The sequence below is a fragment of the Eretmochelys imbricata genome, chromosome 1 (genome assembly GCF_965152235.1).
Source record: "Eretmochelys imbricata isolate rEreImb1 chromosome 1, rEreImb1.hap1, whole genome shotgun sequence".
Lineage (NCBI taxonomy): Eukaryota > Metazoa > Chordata > Testudines > Cheloniidae > Eretmochelys > Eretmochelys imbricata.
This window is the reverse complement of record NC_135572.1, coordinates 270,258,200-270,272,207: the sequence shown is the minus strand read 5'-3', so window position 1 is coordinate 270,272,207 and position 14,008 is coordinate 270,258,200. Positions and strand designations below refer to the sequence as shown.

General features: G+C 43.5%; 1 protein-coding gene across 1 annotated transcript in view; it reads left to right on the top strand.

Moving 5' to 3' along the window:
- The first annotated feature begins 2,121 nt into the window (after positions 1 to 2,121).
- The window catches only part of UBN2 (ubinuclein 2), a 99,922-nt gene continuing 88,035 nt past the window's right edge, over positions 2,122 to 14,008 (top strand). Inside the window, exons 1-2 of the mRNA XM_077831168.1 lie at positions 2,122 to 2,577; positions 9,775 to 9,867. Of these exons, the coding sequence (XP_077687294.1) occupies positions 2,122 to 2,577; positions 9,775 to 9,867 (549 nt within the window). The remainder of the gene's footprint in view (positions 2,578 to 9,774; positions 9,868 to 14,008) is intronic.

Genomic DNA, 14,008 nt, shown 5'->3' with positions numbered 1-14,008 from the left:
TTATCTGTTTGGACAGCAAGCCCCAAGCATTTAAGATAACTTGAAAGAAAATTATCAGTAACTCAGAACCAGGCAATGCCCTTCCTGAGGGAGTGCCATTCCTGTTCCCCTTTTGCCCACTTGATCTCTAACTAGGTTATAGCTATTGATTTTTAACATTCCAGTTGTGCAACTCATGTCATCAAGTTTCAGTAATATTAACTATATCAAACTTAGGCTCATAAATGAGGAATTCCAAGTCTACTTATTTTGCCCAGGCTCCTAGCACTGGTATATAGCCAATGAAAGAATTCATTCTCTTCACGTCCTTTGGTTCCTTGATTAATGTTCTCAACATTTACAACAAGGAGTCTGGTGGCACCATAAAGACTAACAGATTTATTTGAGCATAAGCTTTTGTGGGTAAAAACCCCACTTCTTCAGATGCATGGAGTGAATATTACAGATGCGGACATAAATATTCTGGCACATGAAGAGAAGGGAGTTACCGCACAAGTGGAGAACCAGTGTTGACAGGGCCAATTCGATCAGGGTGGATGTAGTCCACTCCCAATAACAGATGAGGAGGTGTCAATCCCAGTAGAGGCAAAGCTGCTTTTGTAATGAGCCAGCCACTCCCAGTCCCTATTCAAGCCCAAATTATTGGTGTTAAATTTGCAACATAAGTGGGCATATCTTCCCTCTTTTTACCCTCTCCTTTTGTTATTAATTTACAAAAGGGGAGGACAAAAAGGGGAAAGATAGGAGTACTCAGTCAGATCTTGAAGATAACTAATGGTTCCAAGATTGGTTCACATAGTTCTTTAAGTGAATCTGAGGTGGATTTCATCAGGCCCAGACAATTTGAATACATCTAATTTATCATAATATTTCAACCTGTTATTTTCCTCTTCTGGTTTGTGTTCCTTTTCTCTTATTGTTAACATTGTGTTAAACATCTAGTCATAACCTTTTCAGTGAAGACTGGGAAAAAAAAGGTATTAAACACCTCAGCCTTCTCAGTGATGGCGTCATCCATTATTCACAGGCCTCTCCAGTGAAGTAAGGCCTTTCACTTTCCTTCCTCTTTCTCCTAATGTAGTTTAGGCTCACTTCTTATTACTTTTTATGTCCCGTGCTAGCTGTAACTCTGTGCTGTGTCTTAGCCTTTCTGTTTTATCCCGACATCCACATGCTAGTCTTTTGTACTCCTGGCAATCTGTCCAGGTTTCCACTTTTTGTAAGATTCTTTTTTGATTTTCCGGTTATTAAAGAGCTCCTGCTGCAGCCATATTGGTCTCATTCTCTCCTGCCTTTCCTCTACAGCGGGATACTTTCCTGTTTTGCCTTCAAAGATGACAGCTGAGCCCTCCTGGCCGGCTTGCGCAAGGGGTAGGCCTGGGGCCGGCGCTCCTGTAGCAGGAGAAGGATTTTACTAAACCAAAGTGTGCAGTCCCCAACGGGGCCGGCGCTCGCTGGGTCCCGGGGGGAGACCTCCGCTGGTGGCGCCGTGAGGAAGGCCCAATCCGGGCAGCTGAGTGAAGCGGCTCAGGACTCAGGACCAGCCGTGTCACACGCATCCGCACCTGACGGGCCCCGCTGGGGAAGGGGGGGGTGAGGGGACGCCTCTGGCGGCGCGCCCGGCAGCCGGGCCTAGCGTTACGCGCTGCAGCCCCGCCATGGGGGTCACGGTGCGGCCAAGGTCCATGCCCCACGCAGGCCTCGCACCGAGGCGCCCCCGCCGTCCCGCTGGCTCTATGCGAATCCCCCGCGCCGTGCCCTCCGCGCTCCTGGCCCTTTAAGAGCCGTACCGCAGGCAGCGTGCGTATTTCCAAGGCAACTGTGGGCGGGAGCTGGCGTCAGCAGCAGCGTGTGGGCGCTGGGGCTGCCGTGACGTAGCAGTCAATGAGCAATAACAACAGCGACGTGGGGCGGTTCGCCCGTGGCCCATGTCGTCTTGCGCATGCGCGGCTTAGCGGCCTGCTTCTATTTATGTGGGGGGGCTCCAAAATGGCGGCGGTGGTAGCAGCGAGAACGTAGGGGGCAGCTCCGATCGGGGGGGGAGGGAGGAGGAGCCGGCGGGGGAGTGTCGCCGTACGGGTGAGGCGGGGGGCCGGTGAGCGGGGGGGTGGGGGTCGGAGGATGGCGGAGCCGCGTCGGGTGCCGTTCATTAGTCTGGCACCCGTGAGGCGACGAGAGGGCGAGAGCCCGTCCCTGGAACGCGAGCCCGGGGGCCGCGAGCCGGAGCAGCAGCTATTGCTAGGGCGCGAGGGGGTGCCGCCGCCCGACCAGCAGCACGAGCTCTCCCGGGCGGAGCCACAGGTTCAGCTGCCGCGCGAGACCAGCCCCCGGCCGGAACCGCCGCGTGAGACCAGCCGGCCTGAGCAGCAGCGCGAGCCCCCACGGCCGGAGCCGCCGCCGCCGCAGCAGCAACAGCCCCAGCAGCAGCGCGAGAGCAGCCGGCAGGAGCCGCCGCCGCCGCAGGAGGCGCCACCGCCACGCCAGACGGTTCGCCTGGAGGTGGTGCTGAAGGACCCAACCGAGGAGAGCTGCGTGGAGTTCAGCTACCCCGAGCTGCTGCTGTGCGGGGAACCGCGGGTACGGGACCCCAACTCCGCCCCGGGGACCTGCGCACAGCGCCCACCGCACGGCCCCCCCACCCCCCCCCTCGGAGCGGGGCCTGCTCACTCTCCCCGCCCGGCTCAGAGCCGGCCGCGCCCGCAGCCTCTCGGCCCCGGCGGCGCAGATAAGGCGGTTGTTACTGAGCGACTTTTAGCCTGGGGGCGGGCCCCGCCGGAGATGGATCGGGCAGCGCGCTGCTGAGGAGCCCAGTTGCCCTGCTCCTCTGCCGTGTGCCTTGTGCGGACGACGGGGCTCCATCTCCGCACTTGCTGGCTGGAGTCTGCGGCACGAGCCCCTCCTTGGGCTCCAGTATGCTGCCCCAGTGCGTGGGGGAGGCCTTGCTATTACTACATGTCTCTCCCAGGTCTTTCTGCCCTGTGAGTGGGTCAAGTGTTGCCTTTCCAGCAGTTGTGAGCTCTTCCAAACAGCTGCGGAGTGAAACTGACAGCTCCTGTCAGGTCACAGTTGTCTGCAAGGTTTTGACCAGCAGGATGAAACTGAGTCAGAGCTGTGCCAGGGTCTTGGCTTGGCAAAAGTACAGTGTTAGCAGTAGCAGTACTGGAGGCATGTGTCTGTAGACTCAGGCTTATTTGGATTGTTAGAACTGCTGAAAACTTCACCTAGTGGGGAAAAAACCCTGAATTCTGGAGGGGACACCCCACAACTGGTGGGCTAGGCCCCTGAACTCCCCAAGAAAAGCTTCCCCTTTGGCACTGGGGAGTGGATTACAAAAAAGCTTGTGGATACATCTTTATGGGAGCTAGGCAGCACCTGCTGCTCACTAGAGACCAGCATGTGGCGCAATGCTAAAGTAGATACTCTAGGGCTATCTTATTCTTATCAGTTCTTGAGTGCTGCCCATCACCATAATATCTGAGCATTTTTTTGTATAATATTCTGGCAGTAGTGAAGTCGCTAGAGGACTCCTGTAATTATTGCTTTTCTTTCTTTTAATATATAGAAAATTCTGGGGTATGTTTTCTCTTTCTGGGGGGGGGGGTGACGAAAGGGGGTAGCTGACATCATTCTGGTTATGGTGGATATATTGATTTCAAAAGGCTTAAATGCTGTTGTCTGTAGCACCACTAGACTTGGAAAACCAGAGCATTGGGTAGATAAGCCCCAGGCTCTCCTTCAAAGCCTTTCAAGAAGGTGGTACTGCAACCTTACTTTCTCACCCCCCCTTGATCTTCTGCTCTGTTTGGAAGGAATAGCATCACTTTCTCCTTGAAATATAGAGGGATAACAGAAAATAAACAACTTCATTCCTAATTATTTCTGTAGGATCTGCTTTTCAAAGTGAGATCCCTCCCTGTAGCTACTGTGAGAATACAGTGCCAGTTCAGGCTACTTAAATGGCTGGTCTGCACTTTGCTGGAAAACTGTATACTGCATATGGGGCTGTATGGAATATTACAGTTATCATCTTTGTTCACTGTTCTGGTATGAACATTAAGGAGTGTTGGGAGAGGGGGTTGGAAATTGATGTTAAATGTTCAGAGTTTTGTGTTTGTGGAGGTTAACTTCTTCCCAACTTTTCTTTAGCCCAGTTTCTCCTGAAGGTCTTAATATACTTAATTCTGATAACCTCTAATATTCATATCTGGCTGGTAGGTGATAATCTCATATACTTCCTTTCCACATCTCTTTTCCCTCTTTGAAAGCAAGAGAGTATGAATTACGAGTTTTGACCATTGTTAGTGATTGTGCTGACAAGGGTCTTGCCTACACTAAAATAACCATATTGCTTTAACTATGCCAGTATAGTTAAAGTGTAAACTTCTGCCTGTGTGCATATGGATATACTAGTTTAAAGGTGCATTAAATCAGTATAGATGTTCCTCTAAGGGAATGGGAATAAGCTATACTAGTCTGAGTCCACCCTGGGGTAGTACTGGTATACCTATAATGGTTTAAAAAAATAATGCCCCTCACTGATAGTTATACCAGTAAAACTTTCACATGTAGACTAGTTTAAAAAATATTGGCAGGTTAGTGGATTTTAGTACCACTGGGATGAAAAGGAACATGTTTCACGTTAGGTATCGGAAAAGACAAGAATTATACATGCGCTTAGAAATCAGTGCTGTTTATCAATTCCCTGCAGAGTCCTGCTTTATAATAATAGATCATGATGTCTTCTCTCCCCTGAACAGTGTGAAACCATCAAATGGTGAGATTTTTTCCATAAAGAACCTCCATCCTTTTGGAAAAAGAACAGGAATACTTGTGGTACCTTAGAGACTAACAAATTTATTTGAGCATAAGCTTTTGTGGGCTACAGCCCACTTCATCAGATGCATAGAATGAAACATATAGTAAGAAGATTTTATATATATATATATATATATATAGAGAGAGAGAGAGAGAGAGAACATGAAAAGGTGGAGTAAGAGGCTAATTAATTAAGATGAGTTTTATCAGCAGAAATTTTTTTCCTGCTGATAATAGCTCATCTCAGTAAATTAGCCTCTTACTCCACCTTTTCATGTTCTCTATATGTGTGTGTGTGTGTGTGTGTGTGTGTGTATGTATATATATGTGTATATATATATATATTAGAATCATAGAATAACAGAGTTGGAAGGGACCTCTGGAGGCCATCTAGTCCAACCCCCTGCCCAGAGCAGGACCAATCCCAACTAAATCATCCCAGCCAGGGCTTTGTCAAGCCTGACCTTAGAAACTTCCAAGGAAGGGGATTCCACCACCTCCCTAGGTAGCGCATTCAAGTGTTTCACCACCCTCTTAGTGAAAAAGTTTTTCCTGATATCCAACCTAAATCTCCCCCACTGCAACTTGAGACCATTACTCCTTGTCCTATCATCTGCTATCACTGAGAATAGTCTAGAGACATCCTCTTTGGAACCCCCTTTCAGGTAGTTGAAAGCAGCTATCAAATCCCCCCTCATTCTTCTCTTCCGTAGACTAAACAATCCCAGTTCCCTCGGCCTCTCCTCATAAGTCATGTGTTCCAGATCCCTAATCATTTTTGTTGCCCTTTGCTGGACTCTCTCCAATTTCTCCACATCCTTCTTGTAGTGTGGGGCCCAAAACTGGACACAGTACTCCAGATGAGGCCCCACCAGTGTCAAATAGAGGGGAACGATCACGTCCCTCAACCTGCTGGCAATGCCCCTACTTATACACCCCAAAATGCCATTGGCCTTCTTGGCAACAAGGGCACACTGTTGAGTCCTATCCAGCTTCTCATCCACTGTAACCCCTAGGTCCTTTTCTGCAGAACTGCTGCCGAGCCATTTGGTCCCTAGTCTGTAGCGGTGCATTGGATTCTTCTATCCTAAGTGCAGGACTCTGCACTTGTCCTTGTTGAACCTCATCAGCTTTCTTTTGTCCCAATCCTCCAATTTGTCTAGGTCCCTCTTTATCCTATCTCTACCCTCCAGCGTATCTACCACTCCTTCCAGTTTAGTGTCATCGGCAAACTTGCTGAGGGTGCAATCCACACCATTCTCCAGATCATTTATGAAGATATTGAACAAAACTGGCCCCAGGACTGACCCTTGGGACACTCCGCTAGATATCGGCTGCCAACTAGACGTGGAGCCATTGGTCACTACCCATTGAGCCTGACAATCTAGCCAACTTTCTACCCACCTTGTAGTGCATCCATCGAGCCCATACTTCTTTAACTTGCTGACAAGAATACTGTGGGAGACCGTGTCAAAAGTTTTGCTAAAGTCGAGGAATAACACATCCACTGCTTTCCCCTCATCCACAGAACCAATTATCTCATCATAGAAGGCAATTAGATTAGTCAGGCATGACTTTCCCTTGGTGAATCCATGCTGACTCTTCTTGATCACTTTCCTCTCCTCTGAGTGCTTCAGAATTGATTCCTTGAGGACCTGCTCCATGTTTTTTTTCTAGGGACTGAGGTGAAGCTGACCGGCCTGTAGTTCCCAGGATCCTCCTCCTTCCCTTTTTTAAGGATTGGCACTACATTAGCCTTTTTCCAGTCTTCAGGGACTTCCCCTGATCGCAATGAGTTTTCAAAGATAATGGCCGATGGCTCTGCAATCACATCCGCCAATTCCTTTAACACTCTAACACTCTTCTTACTATATGTTCCATTCTATGCATCTGATGAAGTGGGCTGTAGCTCATGAAAGCTTATGCTCAAATTTGTTAGCCTCTAAGGTGCCATGAGTACTCCTGTTCTTTTTGCGGATACAGATTAACACGGCTGCTACTCTGAAACCTTCCTCTTTTGAAACTGTTGAACAGTAGAGGCTTAAAAAAGAAGTGTTAAGGTAAAGACAGGAGTGAAAGTCTGCTCAGTTAAATGAGGATAACAACAAAGGGGGAAAACAGTTGTTATAGAGGCGCAATTGTGACTCCATAGCTACTAGTATTGAATTTTTCACTTAAAGCAAGGAGATATGAGACAAGAGGGTAGCCCTGCAAGATACAGGGGCCATAGGCCTTGGGGTGATAGTAATCTCTTTTGGCCCTGCTGTCTTTCAGTCTGATACTTCTCGCTTTTCTGTATATATCACAGATGTAATTTTTCAAAGCAAACTAAAATATCAGGGAAATGGCTTTCATGATGTTAAAACAGAGCTGATTATATTTGTCATCTAGAAGAGCCACACTAACATTTTGCCAGTTAATGCAATGAGGAAAATATCCTTATTAAAATGAGGCTTAAGAACTAACACCCTTATCCTTTATGGCTCTTTCAATAGAATCTCTTTGGGCCTGTTTCTTCCTTTTCAGCAGAGATTAACGTTGTTATTAGCAGTGTATTTCTCTCTCTCTTTTTTTTTTAATAAGTAGTAGTTTTATCTTTTAGAATTCAGCATAATTTTTAGCAATATATCAGATTTTAAAATAAGGTCTTTATATAAACTTGTTGAGTTTTACACATTACTATTGCACAAGGAAGATTAGTTTTTGAAAGCTTTTGTTTGCTGTCCACTTGCGTATAAGGAGTTGCTGAATTTCACCGTAACTGTTCCCAGTGAAAGTTTGGTGTTGCGTAACAAGATAGGGAATACGCCTTTCCATCTTATGGTGTCTGATAGAATTGGAACAGCCTGAGAGGAATCCCCAAGAGACAGAAGATTACTGCAAGAAGTGGAAGGGCATTTCAGTTTTCTCATACATATTTCCAAAGGAAGTTATAACTTTTAAATGTCACTATAATAATTGACCCCTTGTTGGCATACTAAGCAAAGAGTCCAAAAATGTAATGGCCATGAAGAGTGAATTCCTCTTTCTGGCCTAGAGATGGGTTTCCCACCCTGAGAAAGAAACAGATGGTGGGTTTACATGGAAGAAATATATGCAGCCCTTGCTCTGTTTTTCCTCTGGATAGATGGAGAAATTAATTTGTCAAGGCTTTTAGTTTAGCGCTGACAAGATGTGCTGTACTAACCCTAAGTATGAAAGATTGTTGTGTGTGATTAGCAGGATGTCTTGGTAAGTTGCAGTAGTAGTTGTCCTTAAATGTTAAGAAGTCTGAGGTATTAACTAACAAAGGTGATATTACAGTCTAGTGTGGCTTTTAGGGGTCCCAAAAGGAGGGAAATTAACCTAGAAATAAAAGGCTGAGATATGCCAGTGCAAGATTGTGCTTGTTAAGTTGTTACCTCTGCTGCCAATGTTTTGTCTTCATGTAACATTTAAAGTATAAGATATGTTCTCTAACTTAAGTATAGATCATGATTTTTCCATTTAGGAATGAAAGTGACCAAGGGGTTTAGTTTAGTTAGCCCTGCAGTAAATTTTTGATACCATTACAGAATGGTATCAATACCAGATAAGTAATTTCTTCTACCTCTTCTCTAAGCACTTGGTTCAAAAGCCCTGTGAACTTTAGAAATGTGGGCCTTGCAGACCTACTTCACCGTGGCCCTATCACATTGAATAAGATAACAGTTCACAATCCTTCGTTGTGCTAGAATTGCAGCTATTTGGTCCTAGTTTGGTCTTCCATGTCCTAATTACAGAAAGATAAGTGCCTTCTCTAAGTTTAGAATGTCACTAATTTTCTTATCCTGAAGTGCTAAAATAAAACTAGGATAGAAAGGCCAGGCTCAGTAAAATTAGTTGGCATCCATTAATGATTGCATTAGCCCGAAAAAACATTTTGTGGACCATTTTAGTATTTTTTGTTACAACTCCCCCATTCTATTGATGAAATCTTGTCTGAGGAAAGTAATCTGGCTTCCTTTGCTATCCCTTACTCCCAAACAAAAATCCTTATATTCTTGTCTCCACTCCTCTCCTCTTCCCCCCCCCCCCCCCCCCGCCCCGTCCTTATGTCAGTATCTCCACAGCTGGGTGAAAATGGCTTTTTTGAAACCAGTACCTCTTTCCTGCTTATTTGTACAGTGAAGTCATAATCTCTAGTTTGCAACATCCCTGTGGCTGCCATAGCAGCAGATGCGGACAGTGATGAGCTGCCAAAAGCTGAAGAACTGGTTCCTTCAGTCGCTCCGGGTCTTCGGTGGCACTTCGGCGGCAGGTCCTTCACTTGCTTGGGGTCTTTGGCAGTACTGAAGGATGTGCTGCCGAAGACCCGGAGTGGGTGAAGGGCCTGCCGCTGAAGTGCCGCCGAAGACTGAGAGCACCGCCGGGTGAGTAAAAATTCAAAAGGGATTCTCAGGGGAGCCTCCCCAGCTGAGAGCTCAGGCGGGCCAGACAGGAGGCCCACCCCTTTAACAACTGGTTCTAAACCGGCTTCAAAATTTAACAACCGCTTCGTGCAAACTGGCTCCAGCTCACAACTGGATGTGGAGAGTATGTACTGTGACTCCTTATTGTTCGGAGGAGCCAGGAGGAGATGGTGAGAGAATGCAAAGGGAATTACCCTCTTTTCCATTTTGGCTATGCTTTATTGAGTGTCATAGTTCTTTTGCATTGCTTCCATGCTGAAAATATACCAAGTTCATCTTTTTATCATCCCAAAATATCACATCACAAAGATGTTGATAAACAATAAGGAAGTTGTAATTCTTGGAGGTAATTCTTCCTTTTGTTGCTCCTCAAACCACAGTTCTCCCATTTCTGCTAAATGCTGAGACTTGCCAGGTAGGATAATTACTTGGGCAAATGGGTATACTGTACCTTGGAATATGCCTGATTTCAGATATGCCAGCAAAAGAGTTATGAACTGAAGTGTAATTTCTACCTCTCTTCTCTCAGAAGAAACCTGCCCACTCAGAAGATCCATTTAATGATGAACAACGTGAGCGGTATGAGGTGGAAATGCTGGCCAAGAAATTTGAGGCAAAATATGTGAGTATTTTAGCAGAGCTACTGTAACACCCCATTTATTAGTAACAACATCAGTTGCTAACGTTTTCAGGTTTTTTTGGGTATGGTTGCTACTTTGACTTCGCAGCTGATTCTTATAACTATATCAGTCAGGTTTCTCATCTTATTTAATTTGCTCAGGTTGTAATGGACGCACTTTCAGTCTGATAACTAATAACTATGCTAATGAAAAAAACTCAGCTAGATATTATCTGTGCCTTGGAACATATCCTTAGGTGGGTTCCCTAAGCAAATACCTGCACCTCTTATACAGTGGTCTGTACTCATGGTAGATCTCTCAAGGGAAGAAGTCAATTGCACCTCTTCAGTACTGGATGGGAAATCTCAGAGGAAAAACATATGTGCTGCAGAATACAAGGATGGTGACAATAGATGGTACTCTTCTCTCTCTATTTGTACCAGTGATGCAGACCACTCTGCAAGAGGATTTTTCTCCCCACGCTACCATCACAGTCCACTTGTCCAAGTCTTCAGATGTCAGTCATTATTTAATGCCTTTTGTCAGGCAGCTGCTTCATCAACAAAAACCCCCAGAAATTCTGATGGTGCAATTTTTTTGGATGAAAGATAAAAATGTAGGTACTGACCACCGTGGTTATCGTGATTAAGACCATGATTTTGCCACGGGTATTTTTATTAAAAGTCACAGACAGGATATGGGCAATAAACAGTAAATCACAGAAGTGTACACATACTAATGCAGTTTTCACTAAATCAATACAGAAGCTTTTATATTGCCTATTAAACCTTATATAATTTTGACACGTCTACTGACAAGATTAATTGTTGGAGGGTAAAATGGTCATTTACTAACAGAGCTTTCCGTGATTCTCAAAGCCGAAGCCTGTACCCTGCTGCTCTGGGCTGAAGCCAAAGCCTGAGCCCCACTGCCTGTAACTTAACTTGTTACCCAGTAGTGCCCTGCTTGTTACTCGCTAATGTTGGCCCCGGCAACAATGGTTCGCAAAATGCTATTTTCAACACTTGTACTGCAGATGTTAAAGGAAATAAGTGATTTCTCATTTTTTATAAATTCTAATGCTGTTATTGGAATTTTCAAGAACTCGAGGACATCTCTTAAAATCACCAAATCTGTGACCTCTGTGACAGAATCATAGCCTTACTCATAATCTTTTTTCCTAACACTGGTTGTGTAAGCCGTGTTGATACCGTATTCTCTCTTTCCTTGAATTGTTGTGGAGTAGTATTGGGCACTGTTAAATAGTTGCTACATTCCACCTCCAACGTAGATGCAGCAAGATAGAGCCATACTTGTTTTGGGATGCCTCTATTGGAAAGTATAATAGAAATGTCAGTCTTGAATGAGTTTTATCAGGCAGCTGCCACATCACAAAAAACTTGCAGGCTGCTAGGGACAAGCACTAACATAGTACTGAGAGTAATTTGAACAACACTGCATAGTAATGTAAACAAGCCAGGGTGGATAAAAATCAGTGATTTTTAAAAAAAAGGATTTTAAAAATTTAAATCAAAATAATTTTTACTTTTTAAGTAGGTTGTCATAATTTCACATACGTTAAGGCATAAATTTACTATAATCTATTAACATCACTTAAAACATTAAATAGTATGTTTGGTGCTGAAATTTTTCAAGAAAGTCAAACCACTGAACTGGGGAAGTCATGGGCCAAGCACCTGGAACCAGAGTTTGACAGCAGTAACTGCCAGTGCAGAGAATATTTTTCATTTCAGTTCAGTTCAATGAGTAGTTCATTCAGAGTTGAAAAACTGGTTGGGAATGAAAAAGCAGGAAAGCTTGTTTTCCTCTTCAAATTTGAATAAAAAGTAGGTATAAGAGGATGAGATCTGCTGGTTCTAAAATCTTGAAGGATATGGTGACCAGAAACAATTACTTTAATTCACTAAGTGCAGATATTTTCTTTGTTTAATAAATCAGTGAGTTCTAAATGCAAAACTTATTTTGATTAAACTTGTTTCTTGTGTCTAGCACCTTTTTAAGGTAATTATATTTAATAAATAAACTAAATGCTGTTGTGCATTTTTCTTTGATTTCCAATTTCAATCCAAATAACTTGACAGAAATCATAAGTAAAAATTAATCATATAGTAAATAAAAAATCACCATCTACTAACTTGTTTAAAAAATTCAAATTCAAATATATGTTAAGCTATGTAATTGCTTAAATAAATGTGTATAGAGTATATCCTTCTGGTTAGTAAGAAATTACTGAATTTAGTGTAAAAACTACATTTAGTTGCAAATAAGCATGTTTGAAATGGTTACCAATGAATGAGACTCAACTTTTTCTTTAGGAAAATAGCTAAAACGTACAAATGCAAAGCAAGATTAAAATCGGTTACTTAAATCAATGTTCCCTGCTCGGTAATTTAAATCATGATTAATTTATTTTAATTGTTTTGATTTTCTTTTAGATAGTCCACCCTGAAACAAGCTTCCACTAATAAATGCCAAAGTAGAAACCAAGAGATGTTATCTAACACCACACCCAGCCAGCTCCTTAAATTCACATGGATAGTCTTAGATGATAAATTATGAGCTGGCAATAAAAATAACTTAATTGTATTTAGAAGACTTCAATATCCAGAGCTGTCAGTGTGGTGCCTTTCATTAGAAAAAAGACTTTTGGTATTAATGTCCCTATGTAAACTGATTTTTCTGACTTCTCTGGAATTTTTCCTATCAAAAAGGCAAGTTTCCTTAATAGGATAAGAAACATTCAGTCTGATATCAATATATTATGCAGAGATAATTGTTTTTAGGTACAATACCTTAGATGTGTTATGGGGGATGAGATTGCTAATGAGGAGAGATGACGTAGGTGCATAAAATGTCTGGTATAGAAAAAGGCAGTTGAAAGCTATTGTTTACCCTCTCCAATAATAAAAGAGCAAGATGGCACTTACTAAACTTGAGAAAAATTTAAGCTGTTAAAACCAATATTTTTATACAGTATATAATTATGTTATGAAATGCATTTCCTTGATAATGTCTTGAAATATTGTGGAGAGACAATTTCTTCGTATTTAAAGGTGCAACTAAACTCCTATCCTAAGTTCAGTTTTTACCTCCCATTGCCCTTGTAACTTTAAAAAAAAAAAATGTTAACTCAGTGAAGTAGAACTTTTTTCTGAAAACTTAGAGTCTCTATTTTCTGGTTGTAGAGATTTAAAAACTAACTATTTTTGGAAAATTAAACTGGTTAATGTTTGTATATATTGAGAATGCCCCTAGGGGGCATGAAGGAATGTTCAGGGAGGCACAGCGGAGCCTGGGCCAGCCCCCATAGTGTTCAGGGAGGGAGTACCACCCAGCCCTGCTCTGCCCCCAGCTCTGCTCTAGCGCTGGTCTGCGATCCTGGCCCTGAACTGTGGCTTGGCCCCAAACCATTGCTCTGATAGATTCCATTACTGGTGTGGCAGGGAGAGGGCGACAGAAAAAGTTTGGGGATCACTCATCTAGATGCTGTGTTTCGCCGGAACACCCAGTTGATTCAGCTGGTAAATAGCCAGCATCAGAACCTTATGTGTAGGCTAGTTTTCAAGCAGACCTGTGTGTGTAATATATATAAATAAATAAAAATCAGGCATAAGTCTCATTGAACCAAATGAAGAAGAAGGAAAAAAGCATGCCAGTAGAAAATTTTTCCATAAAAGTAGATGCATACTATGAGCATTTGAACAGGGACACCTTTACATAGCTGCTCATTTGATCAGGCAGAATTTTCTAGGTGGATTGACTCCCACAAATGTTAGACTTCAACACAAAAAGTGTGCTCTGAATGGGCCCCATTCTCCACTTGATCCATGCAGCCACTTCCCTTCTCTGGCTAAATCAAGTCTGTGGTCTGTGATTCACATTACTACCCAAATGACCAATCCATGTAATTCTTCTAAGATCACGCTGAGCTTTCAACACCACATAGATTACAGATGCTAGGAGGGAGAGTGGACCCAGAACCTTATTCTTTCTTTTGGATGTAGAGGCTTAAGTCACTTAGAAGGATGGAATCATCAGGCACAGTTCAACACATTAAGTTTTGAGTGCATATTGTGCAGTGAAGTATTTTCATTGTCTTTTTGTGTTCAGAATAATTCAATA